The sequence below is a fragment of the Neoarius graeffei genome, chromosome 23, assembly GCF_027579695.1.
Source record: "Neoarius graeffei isolate fNeoGra1 chromosome 23, fNeoGra1.pri, whole genome shotgun sequence".
Taxonomy (NCBI): Eukaryota; Metazoa; Chordata; class Actinopteri; order Siluriformes; family Ariidae; genus Neoarius; species Neoarius graeffei.
The window spans coordinates 48,037,803-48,056,556 of record NC_083591.1 but is presented as its reverse complement, the minus strand read 5'-3'; the positions used below and the strand labels follow the sequence as shown (position 1 = coordinate 48,056,556).

Below are 18,754 nucleotides of genomic sequence, written 5' to 3'. Positions count from 1 at the left end.
TTCAAGAGGCGTTTTGTAGCAGGGGGTTTTCCTGCGTCTTGTCCAAAGTCTTGCAAGAAGCAAGCAGGTTCAGTGGGTGTGGCGGAGCGCATGCCAGTACAACAGAACACCCGTTTCCCTCCCTCCGCATTTCAGCACATTTCTTTGGCAAAATTCAACTGAATGTCGGAATGTTGAGCTTCATTTTACTATGTAGCGGCAAAGGTCTGGAAACACAAATATTTCTCCATACCCTAATTTCCATTTTCCATACTTTTCCAGACCTGGAAAATACTAAAATCAAATTCCATACTGCGTAGGAACCCTGACTTCCATGGCAGGAAAAAAACTACATTTTGCCGCCTATGTAGTCCCCTATTTATACAAACAGGAGTCATTCAGGATTCAGCCATGTTTTTGCTCGGCGTTAGCAACAGTTAGAGGTTTTTAGCTTTCTCCTGAAATGTTTTCTTTTATTTCATCTTCCTCAGGGTAGTAAAACTCGCTTTCGCTGTGAACACTGTCGTTATCGTTATCCATGCTGTAAAATTAATGCTATTCTCCTGAGAAATGCTGGCAAAAATTTATAAGATTTTTGATACAAATCTTATAAATAAATCTTTAACTGGGGTCCGTATCATAGGATACGGACCTGCTCGGCAGCCAATCAGCACAGGATTTGATGGAAACCGGGCCGCGAAAAAAATAAACAGAGTTATCAAATCCCTCAATCAAGAGTGAGTGGAGAGTCAAGGACAGAGCCAGGGTCAGGAGGAAAGAACAAGCAGCTTTGATTAAGTTACAGATGGAGTTCCCTAAATACTCACTCAGCTGCAGAGACGAATCGGTCCAAGTGTCCATCATTCTCGTCCAGAACCTCACGAGTGCGGGCCTCGCCAGTTGACTGCAGCCCAATCACAACGCACTGCGCACACAGGACAGAGTTATCAAATCATCCAACTGAAAACGGCACTGAACGCTCAGCTGAAGGGAACTAACAAATCCATCATCCCTCTACTCCACTTTGGCAAATATCAACCCATCCATCCATACTCACTTTACCACTACAGTCACTCTGCCCACTATTTCAAAAACGCTTTCAGGATCATCGTACGCCGTTACCGTGCCTCACCTTGCCCTGACTCATCTCATCCTTAGCGAGCTCCACCAGACGGCGCACTTTGGCAGCGATGCAGAGGTATTTAAAGAAGCGCTGGTGGGCGGCCCAAAACTGGCCCCAGAGGGACTTCCGAGAGACCAGTCCCAGCAAATCCGCTGCCTTGGTGAACACTTCCATCGCTTCAGCCCACTGGGGAAAAGCAGAAACTGCATTAAACAGAGTGAGAACCGTCATATCGCTATCAGCACTTTTTTTTTTTAAAGGAAATGTAATCTTTGCACACATCAGCAGGAGCTTGTCAAGTTCAAACAAAATAATACATATAAAATGTTATGAAAACTGATCTTGAGATTATTTCATTCATTCATTATCTCTAGCCGCTTTATCCTTCTACAGGGTCGCAGGCAAGCTGGAGCCTATCCCAGCTGACTACGGGTGAAAGGCGGGGTACACCCTGGACAAGTCGCCAGGTCATCACAGGGCTGACACATAGACACAGACAACCATTCACACTCACATTCACACCTACGGTCAATTTAGAGTCACCAGTTAACCTAACCTGCATGTCTTTGGACTGTGGGGGAAACCGGAGCACCCGGAGGAAACCCACGCGGACACGGGGAGAACATGCAAACTCCGCACAGAAAGGCCCTCGCCGGCCACGGGGCTCGAACCCAGGACCTTCTTGCTGTGAGGCGACAGCGCTAACCACTACACCACCGTGCCGCCCGATCTTGAGATTATTTATTTATTAAAAAAATTAATATGTTTAGGTAACCATTAGCTACGTCGTAGATTACCGTATTGGCTCGAATATAAGACGGTGTTTTTGTTGTAAAAAATAGCTCTTAAAAAGGGGGGTCGTCTTAAATTCGCGGACTAGACAAAATGCCGCCAAAAACGAAAGTGAAAGTGAGGACAGTGAGAGTGAGCAAAGTGAGGCTGCGGATCTCTGTGCTGAGTAGCTGTAATTTAGCAAACTACCCTTTCCATTGTTTCAGTTGTTTATTATTGTAAACCTTTAATGTATTGTTTAATGCATTGTTTAAAGCATTTGCACTGTTCTGCAAATTTATTCCATGTACCCGTAGGCTATGGGAAGTTAATGCATTGACATTCTGAAGTTTATGAACTTTCAATCTAAACCTGACAAATTTGTTGAATTAATGCAATTTAAATGTTTTAATTTGGCTTGTCTAGTAGCCTGCAGTTTAGCCTCTTTTTTTACTTCTATGAAAAGTGTTCACGGAAATGAGACTGAAATGACCTCTATTTAAATGTGAAAAACAAAAGCCTCTAATTTTAAACAGAATTTTGAAATAAATACGCTTTATATGAATGAACATTTGGTCTTCAAAAAACTTTTTCCCCAAAGATGAACTTGGAAAAGGGGGGGTCGTCTTACATTCAGGGTCGTCTTATATTCGGGCCAATACGGTATATATGGTTTTATTCTATCCGCATTCACTGGATATGAGCAATCGTGTGCTCTAATTGGCTACTCTACTACTACGATATCAGCTCATATACCATGAGTAGAGGAAAAACAAAATGGCAGAGTGTGTTGCTGATAGGGCTGCACGATTATGGAAAAAATGATAATCACGATTACCTTGATCAAAATTGTAATCGCGATTATTAATCACGATTATTCTTGATGTTAGGGAAATCACTTAAATTTTATTTCACTATATTCAAACAAACAATATGAACAGCTTTCAGTGCAGAATGAAATTTAAAAGAGAAATTCTGATTTCCAAATGACAAATAAATGAAATTTATCCAAGAAATTACCAAAGGATGAAGGAACTGAAAACTCAATTGCAACAACATAGCATTATACTGAGGCCTACAAGTTTTTAGCTAGAAAGAGCAGCCTATCAGCATGCTCTGGCTTTAAACATGAGCGATGGCAGGTCACAGCATTGCCTCCAGCGCTAAATAGTCTGTTGTTCCGACATAGTTAGCTTTTCTCTCTCACCTCAATCTGTTACCTACTCTCACGCTATCACCCCTTGAAGAAGATACCGCTGCACTGAAGCTCTGCGCACTTGGCCAGTGTTGCCAGATGCTGCTGACGTTTTCCAGCCCAAAATATGTTCAAAACCCGCCAAAGTGCACTTAAAACCGCCCAATCTGGCAACACTGCACTTGGCTTGCTTGCTTGCTTGCTTATTTAGGCGGAGTAATGAAACCTTACATGCATCGGTTCGCCCCCTAATGGTTTGGCGGAGTACTGGTCAAAAAGTGCTTGATCAGATATACAGCAGAGCTCGCATTTTAAATGGAAATAAATCGCGATTTTCATTTAATTTAATCATGACAGCCAAAATCGCGATTTTCGATTAAATTTGATTAATTGTGCAGCCCTAGTTGCTGAACCAACCGAGGATGAAATAAAAACTCTGCTCGAAAACAAGCACCCCCCCGGAACAAAATATGGAATAAAAGTATTAGATGGTAAAATGTACCTTTTTTTATTTTTCACAAATTATTACAGCATTTTTCCCCTACAAATTGCTGCTGTCATTTTGCTGGTTTGCTTACTTTAAGCGGAAATGATTTGTATACAGTTTTTATCAAATTTGCAAAAAGTGCTCCGTTTCTCAAAATCCAGTGAACGTGGATAGAATAAAACAGTTATTCCACTCAATCTCGTCGTACACGGCTTATAGTCGACTCGGTGCTAGGCGTCTTGTCGGCTATCGGCTCATGTACGACTCGATTTGGTGGAATAACGGTTAAACAGCGAGTGGAGTGTAATTCAGTTAGCGAGAGATTCATTTTGGGTAAGTATCAGAGATTATTTTTTTCGTGGTCCAAATCCTGCGCTCTGATTGGCTGGCGAGTGGGTCCGTATCCTACGGTACGGACCCCGGTTATGGACCTCTGACGACTCGCTCGTTCAGAACAACAAACATAGTAGAATTTTTTGTCAACACTTATCTTTTTTTTTTAATGAGATTTATTTATAAGATTATCAAAAATCTTATAAATTTTTGCCAGCATTTCTCAGTATAATAGCATTAATTTTACAGCATGGATAGCGATAACGACAGTGTTCACAGCGAAAGCGAGTTTTACTACCCTGAAGAAGAAGAAATAAAAGAAAACATTTCAGGAGAAAGCTAAAAACCTGTAACTTGCTAACGCCGAGCAAAAACATGGCTGAACCCTGAATGACCCAATTTTGTATAAATAGGGGACTACATAGGCGGCAAAATGTAGGGGTTTTTTTTTCCTGCCATGGAAGTGCACTTGTATACCGAGGAGGAAGCAATTTGCATTACAGCCGCAAATGAGGATTCAAAATGGCGGCTCGGCTCGGTTTTCCCTTTCGGGCGCTCTCGTTTTCTGTTAGAATTTGGTAACGAAAAAAATAAATATGTTATTTACCAGCTTACGGTCGGTCTGTATGGTGAAATAGCGTGACCTCGGCCTTGAATACTGACCTCGGCCCACGGTATTTCACGATACGGACCTCCCAGCTGGTAAATAACATATATATATATATATATATATATATATATATATATATATATATATATATATATATATACAGGTGTCTTGCGTAAATCCATCATAGGTACATTGTTACAGGGGAGCTAGTTAGTTAGGTAATTTATCTCGCTAAAGCTGAGGTTTTATCGAACACTCAGTACTGTCAGATAGCTAACTCGGAGACAGTTCGACACTCTGGCATGCTCGAAAAGAAATTTCCCCTCCCACTGACTTTCCAAATTTTGCTCCAGTTTAGGCTTTTGTAAAGAAATAGTTCTTGAATACATACATTCATAACAGTGCCATCAGACATCATCATACCACATCTGGCCAGCAATGGTATCATGGTTTACTCTAATGGATGGCGCAGAAAGTACCTGATAAATCAATCATGCATGACAACACATGGGCTAATTATATATTTACAAAGTGCATCTATCTATAGATTAGTTGTCTGAACCAGGCGAAGGACTGATAGGTGCAACTATTCACTGTGTGCAAGCGTGCTCTTCCTGCAGCACAGTCATGCTCGCTGTGCGATAGCCTACAGCCTCTCACCAGTTGGGCTGCCTTGTTGTAGACCACCTTGAACTCTTCGTCCAGTGCGATTTCCTCGATCCGAAACGACACGCCAGAAAAGCTGAGCTGCCGGGCTATGTACATGCCACTGACTTTCATATCCATGGCAACTATCTCCATGGCGCCGACACCCCTGTGAACAGCAAGCAGGCATAGCTGTTGGCTGATGCAGAAATTCGAATGGCCGCTCTTCCTTCATTCGTCATGACGTACAGTACAGACGCAATTTAAATTCTCAGCAAGGAGCTTCATCCTAGTAACAGCTTAATAAATAAATAACTTCACAGTAGGACTAACCGCTTCTCAATGGCATGTAGGAAGTCCTCGAATGTCCTGAAGGGTGTTCCCTCTCCCCAAATCCCTAACCGGCTCATATAGATCATGTTCTTTGGCTCAGAGGCACCTACGGAACAAGACAGAGCAAAGGTAGTATCGAGAGAAAGAAAGGACCATGTACGATTGTAAAGGCTAGATTCTGTGCTCGGGCACAATACAAAAGTTAGTGGAATAATAACAGAGGCAAGAGGAGACAGGACAGGAAGTGATGTCTTGAATCTAGAATCTGGTTTATTAGATAAAAAGTACACAATACTAGCTTTATGTCCGACACATATAAACTCAAGTGGCTAAAAAACAAATATTCATGTTTTGTTTGTGTAAGGCATGTGAGAAATTATTTTAAAAAATTCATAATTTAAAAAAAAAAAAAAATTGTTCATTATCTGTTTTGAAATTAGCATTAAAATTTTCAAAATTTGCTCCCAAGTGGCACAACAGAAAAGCATGTCCCATCACTGGGAGGAAGCAAGTGCGAATCTGGATGATTCCCCAGACACTGAAGCAAATTGGCCGTGCTCTCAGGGAGGGAGGGATTACTCTCTCACCCCTGCCACTCACAGCGACACGAGCCATTCGCGGATATCTCCTGTATGAGGAGGAGGAGGGCGGATAGTGATTTCCTTGGAGTGCGTGTCCTGCTGTATGATTTGAGAGAACTGGCTGGTGGGTGGGAATCAGCAGGTGACCAAATTGGGTAGAAAATTAGGGGCGTGGGGGTTGAATGGAAATACCACTTAGAGTATTATTTTATGTTTTAGATGGTTTGGATCATGGATCAGGTCACAAATTATGCAATGACTAGCACTAAAAGTTAACATACATGCCCTATTACTGGCATTTAGCAGACGCTCTTACCCAGAGCAATGTACGGTACAACACACCCAGAGCAGCCTGGGGAGCAGTTGGGGGTTAGGCGCCTTGCACAAGAGCCATTCCTGCTGGTTCAGGGAATCGACCTGGCGACCTTTTGGTCCCAAAGCTGCTTCCCTAAAGGCCAATTTATGCTGACAACCCAGTCCTCGCAGATAGCGTCGCAGACAGTGTCTGCGTAGCCCCCCCACCTTCGCAGACGCTCTGCGCGCACCTCCCAAAAATTGTGACCACCGCAGAAGCCTCGCAGACAGCGTCGGAGACAAGAGGGCTCTGATTGGTCCACTCTACATCCGCTGTACACGCACTTCCGCTTCCCTACTTTCACGGTTTGGTTTGTTTTCACGACCGCCATTTTTAAAAACACGAGCAAAGATGGAGCAGGACGAAGAGCGGTTGATCGAGGAAGTACGGACATCTATACGACTCCAGTTCTAGTCATTATAAGTAACCGGAGGATAAACACTCCACTAACCACACCCACCAACTACTCCTAGCGATTTCGCGACTTCGTGCCCCCTTGCGTTGTAGCGGTGAATAACATCGCGCACGCCTATTACTCCCCGCTCAACGATAAATTACAACTGTCTGCGAAAAGCTATCTGCGAAAGCCTTGTCGCAAGAGCATGCAGAGGCCTTAACTATTAGGCCATTCGTTCATTGCATTAGCTTGGTCTACAAACCTGTGGCACTAGCATACACCACCCTGGCTTGGGGCAGCTTGTGCTGAAGGTCCAGGACAGCTTTGCCCATCTTCGTGGATGTCGCGTTTTTGGCTTTATGGCATTCATCAAACACAATCTGACAGGGTTTAATTGTCAAGGTTAATTTAAAAAAAAAAAAAGCCAGAGTTTGATTCGAGATTGAACTCTGCATTAACATTTACGGCTGTAACAGCATAAGACGCTGATCCGATACTAACAACCCATAATTTATGAATCTCTATGAGTGACGATTAATTTTCAGTGAACTGAATTCATTGTTACTAATAGCAACGAGCAACAGGATACAAGTTAAAATTAATTTTTGTACTGACTTTCATTTTCCCTTCTTTTACTGTGCTGAATCATAAATTCTAGGTTTTTTTTTTTTTTTTTTATAATTATTCGACACTGCTAAGACCTATTCTCCAACTTGAACTCTAGGATCACTTCAGGGATGTGATTTGGGACTGGTGAAATTATCTGAAAATTTTAGCCGGGGGTCTGGGGGTCTGTGGCCCCCAGCTGGTCCAGGGCAGCGCCCTAGTGGGTTGACAAGGGGGCGAAGCTCCTGGGTTCTGGGGTTTTCTGACTTAAAAATTGTACTAAAATGGCAAGCAAACACACAAGAAAAAAAACTTGTCATGATTAACAAATTCAAGCCAATTTAATGGTCAACATGCAACTCTGAGCCCCTGTAGTAAATTCAATGATTCTGAACTGACAAAAAGCCAAAACATGAAACCTAAAAAGGTCATTCTAAATTAAATCATCTGCATTAGAATAAATAGAAAATTGTATAAGGAAAAACAAAATTTATACTTTCAATTACTGTAGAAGTTGAACATACCTAAATGTGCCTTTTCAAACAAACATGATGCAACATAAGAATTCATCCACAAGTCTTCAGGAACTCTCAAAGAAAAAAGATGCTAGCATCCATGTCCAGTTCCAGCAGATCAGTCACTTTTTTCTGCAGTTTCTACTCTAGCAATGTTAACTTCATATACATAACTCTATAGTGTTCACTCACCAAAGGATAATCATAACTCCACAGTGTTCACTCACTTAAGGATATTCAAAACTACTCTGTTCACTCACTTAGGTTTCGTTTCTATCCCGGGCTCCAGCCCGACTTTGCACGCTCGTAGCTCAGGCAGGGGAGGTCCCAGAATCCCCAAACTTGACAGCCAGAGTCCTCTGCCCTCCCCCCAAAGAACCAGCGCGGCCAGGGCGCGCTAGCCCCGCGCCTCGGGACGTAATTCGCCCCGAGGCGAGCCGCAGCGCTCGGCTTAGGTTTCGTTTCTATCCCAGGCTCCAGCCCGACTTTGCACGCTCGTAGCTCGGGCAAGGGAGGTCCCAGCATCCCCAAACTTGACAGCCAGAGACCTCTGCCCTCTCCCGAAAGAACGAAATCGCTGAACAAATGTCTCACAGTCTTATGTCCAACGTCTGTAGCAACCTCTTTCTCCAACCATTCCCAGCGGAACTTGTTTTTCACTATTCTGTCGATTTCTTTAACTCGATTTGCATCTTTACGCTCGATCACGGAGGCTGCCATCTTTCAACTCTTTGTTTGAAGCGAGCTTATGTACAGCTATCTAACAAGCGCGTTCATTGGTTGTTACAGAGCGATGGGCCAATCACGTACCTCGTTTCATCTCAATGACGGAATTACTGAAAGTCGGAACGAATAGGATACGAATGCGGATTTTTGAGCGAAAAATCGGAAAAAAATTTTTTTTTTCAAATTTTGAGGTGAAAAAAAGCGGAATTCCGCGAATTCGCGGAAAAATCACATCCCTGTCACTACCCAGAAGCCCTAAAGGAAAGGATACGACTCCGTCAAAGCCAGGTTTACACCAGTCCAGTATCTGTTTGAGTCGGGTGCGGTGCTGTCCTCCTGCCTGACTCTCCCCGATCAGCGCTGAGTACGTGGCAAACAGGACGCCCTCTGAGGTAGCTGTGTCTCCATACTTAATCTGACAAGACAAGAAAGTTACATCAGAGACATTCACAGCGCACTGTAATACAATTCTTTATTTATAAAAGTCGGTCATAATACACTAGAGCACTTGTTCAGAACCGCACGAGAATGAGCTGATTTAATAAGCGCGGCCCTGTACCTTGTTTAAAGCAAACACACGAATATTCGGGGCGTCTATGTCCTTGAGGTCTCTTTCTGCATCATACTTCAGATCATTAGACACACTGAACCTGAAAGAAAAGCAAAGAAACACAATTTAACACCAGACACAGACATGTCGAGAATTACTTACAATCATTAAACACGTCTCTCTCGTATTATAAAATGCTACTGATCCATACACTACCGTTCAAAAGTTTGGGGTCACCCAGACAATTTTGTGTTTTCCATGAAAAGTCACACTTTTATTTACCACCATAAGTTGTAAAATGAATAGAAAATATAGTCGAGACATTTTTCTGGCCATTTTGAGCATTTAATCGACCCCACAAATGTGATGCTCCAGAAACTCAATCTGCTCAAAGGAAGGTCAGTTTTATAGCTTCTCTAAAGAGCTCAACTGTTTTCAGCTGTGCTAACATGATTGTACAAGGGTTTTCTAATCATCCATTAGCCTTCTGAGGCAATGAGCAAACACATTGTACCATTAGAACACTGGAGTGAGAGTTGCTGGAAATGGGCCTCTATACACCTATGGAGATATTGCACCAAAAACCAGACATTTGCAGCTAGAATAGTCATTTACCACATTAGCAATGTATAGAGTGGATTTCTGATTAGTTTAAAGTGATCATTGAAAAGAACAGTGCTTTTCTTTCAAAAATAAGGACATTTCAAAGTGACCCCAAACTTTTGAACGGTAGAGTACATTTAGCCAAAGAACCCATTTTAAATTTAACAGCGCTGAGCACTATAGCTGATTTCCCCCTAAATAAGTTTTGATCACAAGTGTGGAGAATTAAAATATAATGGCTTTCTAGTGAAAAAGGTTAAGGGAAGTGTATTCTTCTCTTTGGAACCGTATCTTAGGTCATCGAAAATGAATGCCTTACCACAGGGCTCGCTTCCTTCCTTTTAAGTAGTTCTCCAGTATAATGCCAGCTACAGTGCGACCCTTCCCCACACCGGCTCCGTCCCCAATCAGAAAACCTGCCCTCTGGTTATTCTGCAGGATAACCTCGTGTTGCTGATAGGCCAAAAAACCAAAACAGTAATCAGCACACAGGAAAGTCCTGATAATTTCTGGAACACAAGCTGACTTCAGAAAGAAGTTTTCATCTGATGAACTGAGAATCGAGTACAAGTGCTAAAAGACAGAAGCCCATCCAGAGAAAAGCTAAAATAACACATCTGTGGATTTATTTCTGGAAGCTTTCCGGCACCCGAACAGTGTTTAAAACCCTTTGATGCAAAACATGGGTCAAAAGTGACCCGGCTGAGTTTTTATCTTCTATATCTTTGCAATAAATTAATTCCTTCATTCAGTATTCAAGGTATTCCTCAATTAACTTGTTTTTGATCATCATACAGCCTTATTTTATTTTTTCCTTTCTTACTTTTTGAATAAAAACCCTTTTTGTATCACTAAACCCTTCTAATGCACAACATGGGTCAAAAACGACCTGCATTCATTTTCCAGGTTATTTCATGTACGGCTGAGTGTTTCTATGATATACTTTTGAAATAAATTCATTTTGTCATTTACTTTTCCAAATATGCAGTAAATATCTTGTTTTTGTTTAGCACAAATCATCATTTTTATTTTTCCTTTCTTAAGTTATGAACAAGCACAGCTTTTGTAATTCTACATCGAGTTTACACACATGGGTCAGAACCGACCCGCATGCATTTACTCCAGCGTTTGGTGGGAACTGTGAATTGTGCTTGTGTCAGACATTTCACAGCTCAGCACAGCGCCCTTTCCCCATCTAATACATGCAAGTAATGTTTTTCAATTGTTCTAACGTTACCTTAGAAAAAAATGAATTATGTTTAGGTTCCCTTGAGAGTGAGTCGATTACTTGTCAGAAAGTTACAAGTAATTACTATTAGCTACCGAGCTGTTGACATATTCTACTGTAGTTAGCTAATTTTATTGTAGTTGGCTTCGCGAACTACATAGTTAATAAATAAATAACCGGCCCCATTCACTGCTAAAGTAATTACTTGAAACAAATTATTATTATAGTATTAAGACATTTAATATTCAACATGTGTTTTCTTTCTCTCCCCCCTCCAATCTGTCCCTCTGGGTTGCATGTTGGTCCTGGGATTGAGATGCTGGCCTCTTCTGCCCCTCGGACCTGCTTGATCCATCCTGGTGCCCTGTGTCTGGTCGGAGTTTTATCGCATCGCTCCTGTGAAGGACGGCCCCATGAGGACAGTTGAGGGTTATACCTGGAAGACGCTCTGGACTCTTACAGTAATGCTTTTATGGCTGAGGACTACAGTTGACTTGCTAACTTTAGGACTGCAGTTGTCATGAACAGTTTTGCACTCAAGTTTCCATCAATGAAGAGTTACATCATCAACGAAACTGTCCTCATGTTAAAACTGTTAATATTATAGTCAGGCTGTCTGTTGTTGCCCAAATGAGGATGGGTTCCCTTTTGAGTCTGGTTCCTCTCGAGATTTCTTCCTCATGTCGTCTGAGGGAGTTTTTCCTTGCCACCGTCGCCACAGGCTTGCTCATTGGGGATAGATTAGGGATAAAATTAGCTCATGTTTTAAGTCGTTCAAATTCTGTAAAGCTGCTTTGCGACAATGTTTATTGTTAAAAGCGCTATACAAATAAACTTGACTTGAGTTAATTTTAAATCACACTTGGATGACCCATGTGTAGTAACATAAAAAGTATTTTTGTTCATAAAGTAGGAAAGAAAAAATTAAATTAATGATTTGTGGTAATTAAAAACAAGATATTTAAAGAATACTTGGAATATTCAATCATAAAATAAATTGATTTCAAAAGATAGAGCAAAGAAAAACTCAGTCAGCATGAAATAACCTGGAAAATGAATGCGGGGCATTTTTGACCCATGTTGTGCATTAGAAGGGGCGTGCATATGTTTTGCATCAAAGGGTTAACAGGCATTTGGCAGATTTAAAAAAAAAAATGAAAGCAAGTTGATAAAAACCAGCATTACACCATATGAATTTGGTTTTGCTAAATTTCTTTTTGAATTTGCGATTAAAAGGTGTTGACTGCAAAGCTGAACTCTGGGCAGAATATTTTATTTCTATTAGTGTTGGAGTTTCGAGATGTTTCGCTGCTGCACACACTGTGTATCCTGTGTGTAAATGTTTTTGCCGAGATAAAAAGCCTCCCGCGTTTTACGATTCGGGAGATTGCCGAAGCAAGCGAGCAACATCATCACGTGACCACCGTGGGGCGTACTTGACCTACTTTTAATCAAAACAAGTCGGCATGGGCGAACATATCGCACTCCGTTCTCCCGCCAGCGGAAAAGAAAAGGAAAGCCCGCCTAGTGAGCGCAACTGTAAGACAGAGCAAGGTTAGACGACACGACGTTTTTCTGAACAGATAGCTAAATCATTCTAGCTAGCGCTTACCTATCTTAGCCTTAGAATGCATGGCCTCGACTCCACAGTAGCAAATATGGACTTATACACATAATGTTTTGATCTTATAGAGAAAGAAGCGATAACGCAAAAGCGATAAGAGAAAAGATATATATTTGTCTTTAGTTTCACGGATCTATTCGCGAATGTCGAGCACAAATGACACCCCTGCGACTCAAAACTCTCCGACTGAATTTCGATGCAGAGTCACGATGTTTTCTGCGTGTCGCTATCTTGGTGCGACGCAGTTCCACAGTTATGCTAATTAGTTAAAGCTCCTTGTGTTCGGATGTTTCCGTACGGGCATGCTGTTTACCTCAAGAGGGAGGAAAACGGTCCCAGAACGGAGAAAAGCGACCCGCAGGACATCAAAATGATCACATCTCGGTATCTCTTACGGAACAGGAAAATACCATGCATGATTAAAAAAAATTAGAAAATTTCAAATGACTTTGCAGCCAGTATCTTTAATTATTTTTTTTGCGGTGTGGTTTCCATCAAATCCTGCGCTCTGATTGGCTGGCGAGCGGGTCCGTATCCTACAGTACGGACCCCGTTGGCGACTCGCTCGTTCACAACAATAAACATAGTAGCATTTTTTGTCAACATTTATCTTTTTTTTAATAAGATTTATTTATAAGATCAAAAATCTTATACATTTTTGCCAGCATTTCTCAGGAGAATAGCATTAATTTTACAGCATGGATAGCGATAACGACAGTGCTCACAGCGAAAGCGAGTTTTACTACCCTGAGGAAGATGAAATAAAAGAAAACATTTCAGGAGAAAGCTAAAAACCTCTAACTGTTGCTAACGCCGAGCAAAAACATGGCTGAATCCTGAATGACTCCTATTTGTATAAATAGGGGACTACATAGGCGGCAAAATGCAGCTTTTTTCCTGCCATGGAAGTGCACTTGTATACCGAGGAGGAAGCCGTTTGCATTACAGCCGTGAATGAGGATTCAAAATGGTGGCTCGGCTCGGTTTTCCCTTTCGGGCGCTCTCGTTTTCTGTTAGAATTTGGTAAAGAAAAAATAACTATATTATTTACCAGCTTAAGGTCGGTCCGTATGGTGAAATAGCGTCACCTCGGCCTTGAATACTGACCTCGGCCCAGAGGGCCTCGCTCAGTACTTTCAAAACCTCGGTCACGGTATTTCACCATACGGACCTCCCAGCTGGTAAATAACATACATACAGTATATCATGTAAAACTGATGGTAAACTGTGAGTGAATTGAAGTATGCCCATTTTCTTTCTTCTACACAAACTGCCTGCTTGTTATTATTTCAAAAATGGCATCACTATTTAACTTCTGACAGCGTGCAAACGTACACTGATGTGTCGTACAGTCTGAGCACGTTATATATTTGTTCCATCTCTTCTTGAGATACTGTATGAGCAATAGTCAGTTCACTGATCAGTGTACCTGGCAAGCATAGATGATGGCTTCGAGCTGCAGAGCAGACAGCAGGCCGGTCCGGATAGTGTTATCTGGGATGGAGAGTGTGTAGGTGATGTCTGGGGGAGGGACACTGGACAGAGTGCTGGTCTCTACCACAATGTCCGGATGAGAAATTCCTATAGTCGCTGCACACGGATAGGGAAAACCAGATGACAATCAGTCAATCAGGACATGGTGTTTAACATAAATGACAGAAAAGTTTGACGTTTTAGAAGGAATATGCATATAATAACCACCTACAGGTATATACAGGTATGGTTTGCTATTATGCATATCAGCTATGACTTAATAGTGAGTGCCCGCATTTGTTTACATAATTATATTTGCTAATGCTCAAAAATACTAGTAACTCAACACTGAACAAGAGTGCTCTGAGAGCACAATATCCCCCGCAGGCAACTGTGCCATAACTCTGGTAAAATACGACTGAATTGAACGGAATCACAATATGTGTATTACTGACATACAACAAAGGATCCGGCCAAGTTTCGTGAAATTCCTCCAAAAATTGTGAGAGGAGTTGATTTCAGAAGGCGAGTACCCTTCCTGGGATGGATGGACGGACGGACGGACGGACATCGCCACGACATAATCCCCATTCAGGCCTTTCGGCCAGCAGGGGATTATAAGAATTATGAGGGAAGTTGATTTCAGAAAGCAAGCACATCTTGATGAAATTGCCAAAGTACAAATTTGTTAATAATCAAGGGCATAACTCTGGGAAAATCTGCCCAAATTAAATTAAATTTCAATATGTGTATAACTGTCATATAACAAAGCCTTTTGCCAAGTTTGGTGAAATTCTTCCACAAATTGTGAGAGGGGTTGATTTCAGAAGAACGTACACCCTCATGAAATTGTCAAAGTACAAGTTATATAATCAAGGGTCAAAACTCTCGTAAAATTTTCACAAACGAAATTAAATCGCAATATGCGCATTACCGTCATATAACAAGGCCTTTTGCTGAGCTTCGAGAAATTCGTCCAAAAATCGTGAGAGGAGTTGATGTCAGAAGGCGAGCACACCTTCATGAAATTGTGAAAGTACAAGGTTGTTAATCAAGGGCTGTAACCCTGGTAAAATGCGACCGAATTGAATGAAATTACAATTTGCGTACCACCGACATATAATAAAGAATCAGGCCAAGTTTCATGAAATTCCTCCAAAAATTGTGAGAGGAGTTGATTTCAGAAGGAAAACACACGCTCATGAAATTGTCAAAGTATAATTTTGTTAATCAGGGGCTGTAACGCTGGTAAAATGTGAGCCAATTGAACGAAATTATAATATGCGTATTACCGACATATAATAAAGAATCCCGCCAAGTTTCGTGAAATTCCTCCACAAATTGCGAGAGGAGTTGATTTCAGAAGGTGAGCACCCTTCCCGGGACGGACGGAAATCGCCACGACATAATCTCTATCCGGGCCTTTCAGCCAGCAGGGGATATTAAAGTGTATATTCTGGACCAATTTCGTGTTTTTTTTATATGAAAGTATGTCCCTTTACACACTCATCCAGAAGGGTAATTTTGCACAAGGCCATCTGTCTACAGCAGAAAAAAATTAAATAACAAAACACGTCTGGAAAAATCCCAAGGGAGTCTGGAGCCAGATTCGTGACGTCACCTGCGGAAGCGCCAGCAGGCTGCGAGAGCTTTGCATGGTTTCAGTGCACAGCCTGTGTAGACCAAGCGCTCCCATTTCTCTCTCATTGTCCGATCTTTAGGGAAACGATGAGCACTAATCCCATCAAGATTGGTGTTGCTACACCCTCCTACGATACATCTGTTAACCATTTTAATAATTACACGATAACGTTGAAGAAATTTGCAGAAAACCACCAGGTCGTTTTCTCATAAACAAACCAGCGCTGACGTAGGATTCAGAAGGAGGCGTCCCGCACGCGACGTCACGAAAATCAATGTTTACCGGGAAATCCAAATGCCAAGTTTTTTCAGAGGCGGACCAATTCGCCTCAAATGGCTTGATTTCAACTGAATTTTTCTGGTATTGCGCAAGGTAAAAACATTGCACAGAATGCAGAATGTTACAGATACACTACCGTTCAAAAGTTTGGGGTCACTTTGAAATGTCCTTATTTTTGAAAGAAAAGCACTGTTCTTTTCAATGAAGATCACTTTAAACTAATCAGAAATCCACTCTATACATTGCTAATGTGCTAAATGACTATTCTAGCTGCAAATGTCTGGTTTTTGGTGCAATATCTCCATCGGTGTATAGAGGCCCATTTCCAGCAACTCTCACTCCAGTGTTCTAATGGTACAATGTGTTTGCTCGTTGCCTCAGAAGGCTAATGGATGATTAGAAAACCCTTGTACAATCATGTTAGCACAGCTGAAAACAGTTGAGCTCTTTAGAGAAGCTATAAAACTGACCTTCCTTTGAGCAGATTGAGTTTCTGGAGCATCACATTTGTGGGGTCGATTAAATGCTCAAAATGGCCAGAAAAATGTCTTGACTATATTTTCGATTCATTTTACAACTTATGGTGGTAAATAAAAGTGTGACTTTTCATGGAAAACACAAAATTGTCTGGGTGACCCCAAACTTTTGAACGGTAGTGGATTTGACCAAAGTTTAATAAAAAACAGGAGAATTACATTGCTCTTGCTCCTGAATTTACCCGTGATATGCACATTAACACTCTGTGTGCACAGCAGTGAGTTTAACCCTTTGATGCAAAACATGGGTCAAAAGTGACCCGGCTGAGTTTGTATCTTCTATATCTTTGCAATAAATTAATTCCTTCATTCAGTATTCAAGATATTCCTCAATTAACTTGTTTTTGATCATCATACATCCTTATTTTATTTTTTCCTTTCTTACTTTTTGAATAAAAACCCTTTTTCACTACCCTTCTAATGCACAACATGGGTCAAAAACGACCTGCATTCATTTTCCAGGTTATTTCATGTACGGCTGAGTGTTTCTATGATCTACTTTTGAAATAAATTCATTTTGTCGTTTACTTTTCCAAATATGCAGTAAATCTCTTGTTTTTGTTTAGCACAAATCATCATTTTTATTTTTCCTTTCTTAAGTTATGAACAAGCACAGCTTTTGTAATTCTACATCGAGTTTACACACATGGGTCAGAACCGACCCGCATGCATTTACTCCAGCGTTTGGTGGGAACTGTGAATTGTGCTTGTGTCAGACATTTCACAGCTCAGCACGGCGCCCTTTACCCATCTAATACATGCAAGTAATGTTTTTCAATTGTTCTAACATTACCTTAGAAAAAAACTGATTATGTTTAGGTTACCTTGAGAGTGAGTCGATTACTTGTCAGAAAGTTACAAGTAATTACTATTAGCTACCGAGCTGTTGACATATTCTACTTTAGTTAGCTAATTTTATTGTAGTTGGCTTCGCTAACTACATAGTTAATAAATAACTGGCCCCATTCACTGCTAAAGTAATTCATCTCATCTCATCTCATTATCTCTAGCCGCTTTATCATGTTCTACAGGGTCGCATGCAAGCTGGAGCCTATCCCAGCTGACTACGGGTGAAAGGCGGGGTACACCCTGGACAAGTCGCCAGGTCATCACAGGGCTGACACATAGACACAGACAACCATTCACACTCACATTCACACCTACGGTCAATTTAGAGTCACCAGTTAACCTAACCTGCATGTCTTTGGACTGTGGGGGAAACCGGAGCACCCGGAGGAAACCCACGCGGACACGGGGAGAACATGCAAACTCCGCACAGAAAGGCCGTCGCCGGCCACGGGGCTCGAACCCGGACCTTCTTGCTGTGAGGCGACAGCGCTAACCACTACACCACCGTGCCGCCCTGCTAAAGTAATTACTTGAAACAAATTATTATTATAGTATTAAGACATTTAATTTTAAATCACACTTGGATGACCCATGTGTAGTAATTAGGGCTGTCAAACGATTAACATTTTTAATCGCGATTAATCTCATAAAATTATGTAGTTAATCGCGATTAATCACAAAAAAAAATCTTTAAACGTCTGTTTAAATTGTACTCAAATACATTTCTACATCAGAGCAAACATTTGAATATATGCTCTGATGCTCCATGTCAATTATAAGGCTCATCATCTCTATGATAGACAATAGGCCTAATGCACAAATATTTGGCATTCAGGTTTTGATATTAGATCTAGGCATGCAGCATATTCTTTCCAATGTAGCCTATCAGCCATCTGTTGGGTATACTGCAAGCTATGTGCAAAATACGATTTGGAGAAATAACAGACTATATTTTTTTTCTCAACTGTAATGACTCCAAGCTACACTTCGAAGAGCAAAGAGGAAGTAGTTTGACTCCTGCAAGTTCATTCAAGTGAAGCAGTAGGCTATTTGGAAATCGCTAGGCTACCTACAGTCTACAGGTAGAGAAAAGGGAATGTGCGCATTCCCGATCGTAGCCCACCAGATATCAACACATTTCACCCGGTAAAGTGAAAGTAAACGGAACTCGCACCGCATCGCATATGCAGACTACAATTTAACTGACCATGTTGCGGGTTTATTTGACAAGTTGTAGAGCTACGTTTTACCACAAAGTTAATGTTATAACTAGCTTTATTTTGCATGCTAGTCACCTGCATTGTTCCTTACCAA

At 41.4% G+C, this 18,754-nt stretch overlaps 1 protein-coding gene across 2 annotated transcripts in view; it reads right to left on the bottom strand.

Moving 5' to 3' along the window:
- The window catches only part of sbno2a (strawberry notch homolog 2a), a 128,981-nt gene that overhangs the window by 58,270 nt on the left and 51,957 nt on the right, over window positions 1-18,754 (bottom strand). For both annotated transcript variants that reach the window (XM_060906298.1, XM_060906299.1), the window contains 9 exons: window positions 14,091-14,251; window positions 10,129-10,262; window positions 9,216-9,306; window positions 8,928-9,071; window positions 7,072-7,189; window positions 5,477-5,582; window positions 5,159-5,312; window positions 1,112-1,288; window positions 807-904 (listed from right to left, as the gene is read on the bottom strand). In XM_060906298.1, coding sequence (XP_060762281.1) covers window positions 807-904; window positions 1,112-1,288; window positions 5,159-5,312; window positions 5,477-5,582; window positions 7,072-7,189; window positions 8,928-9,071; window positions 9,216-9,306; window positions 10,129-10,262; window positions 14,091-14,251 — 1,183 coding nt within the window. The remainder of the gene's footprint in view (window positions 1-806; window positions 905-1,111; window positions 1,289-5,158; window positions 5,313-5,476; window positions 5,583-7,071; window positions 7,190-8,927; window positions 9,072-9,215; window positions 9,307-10,128; window positions 10,263-14,090; window positions 14,252-18,754) is intronic.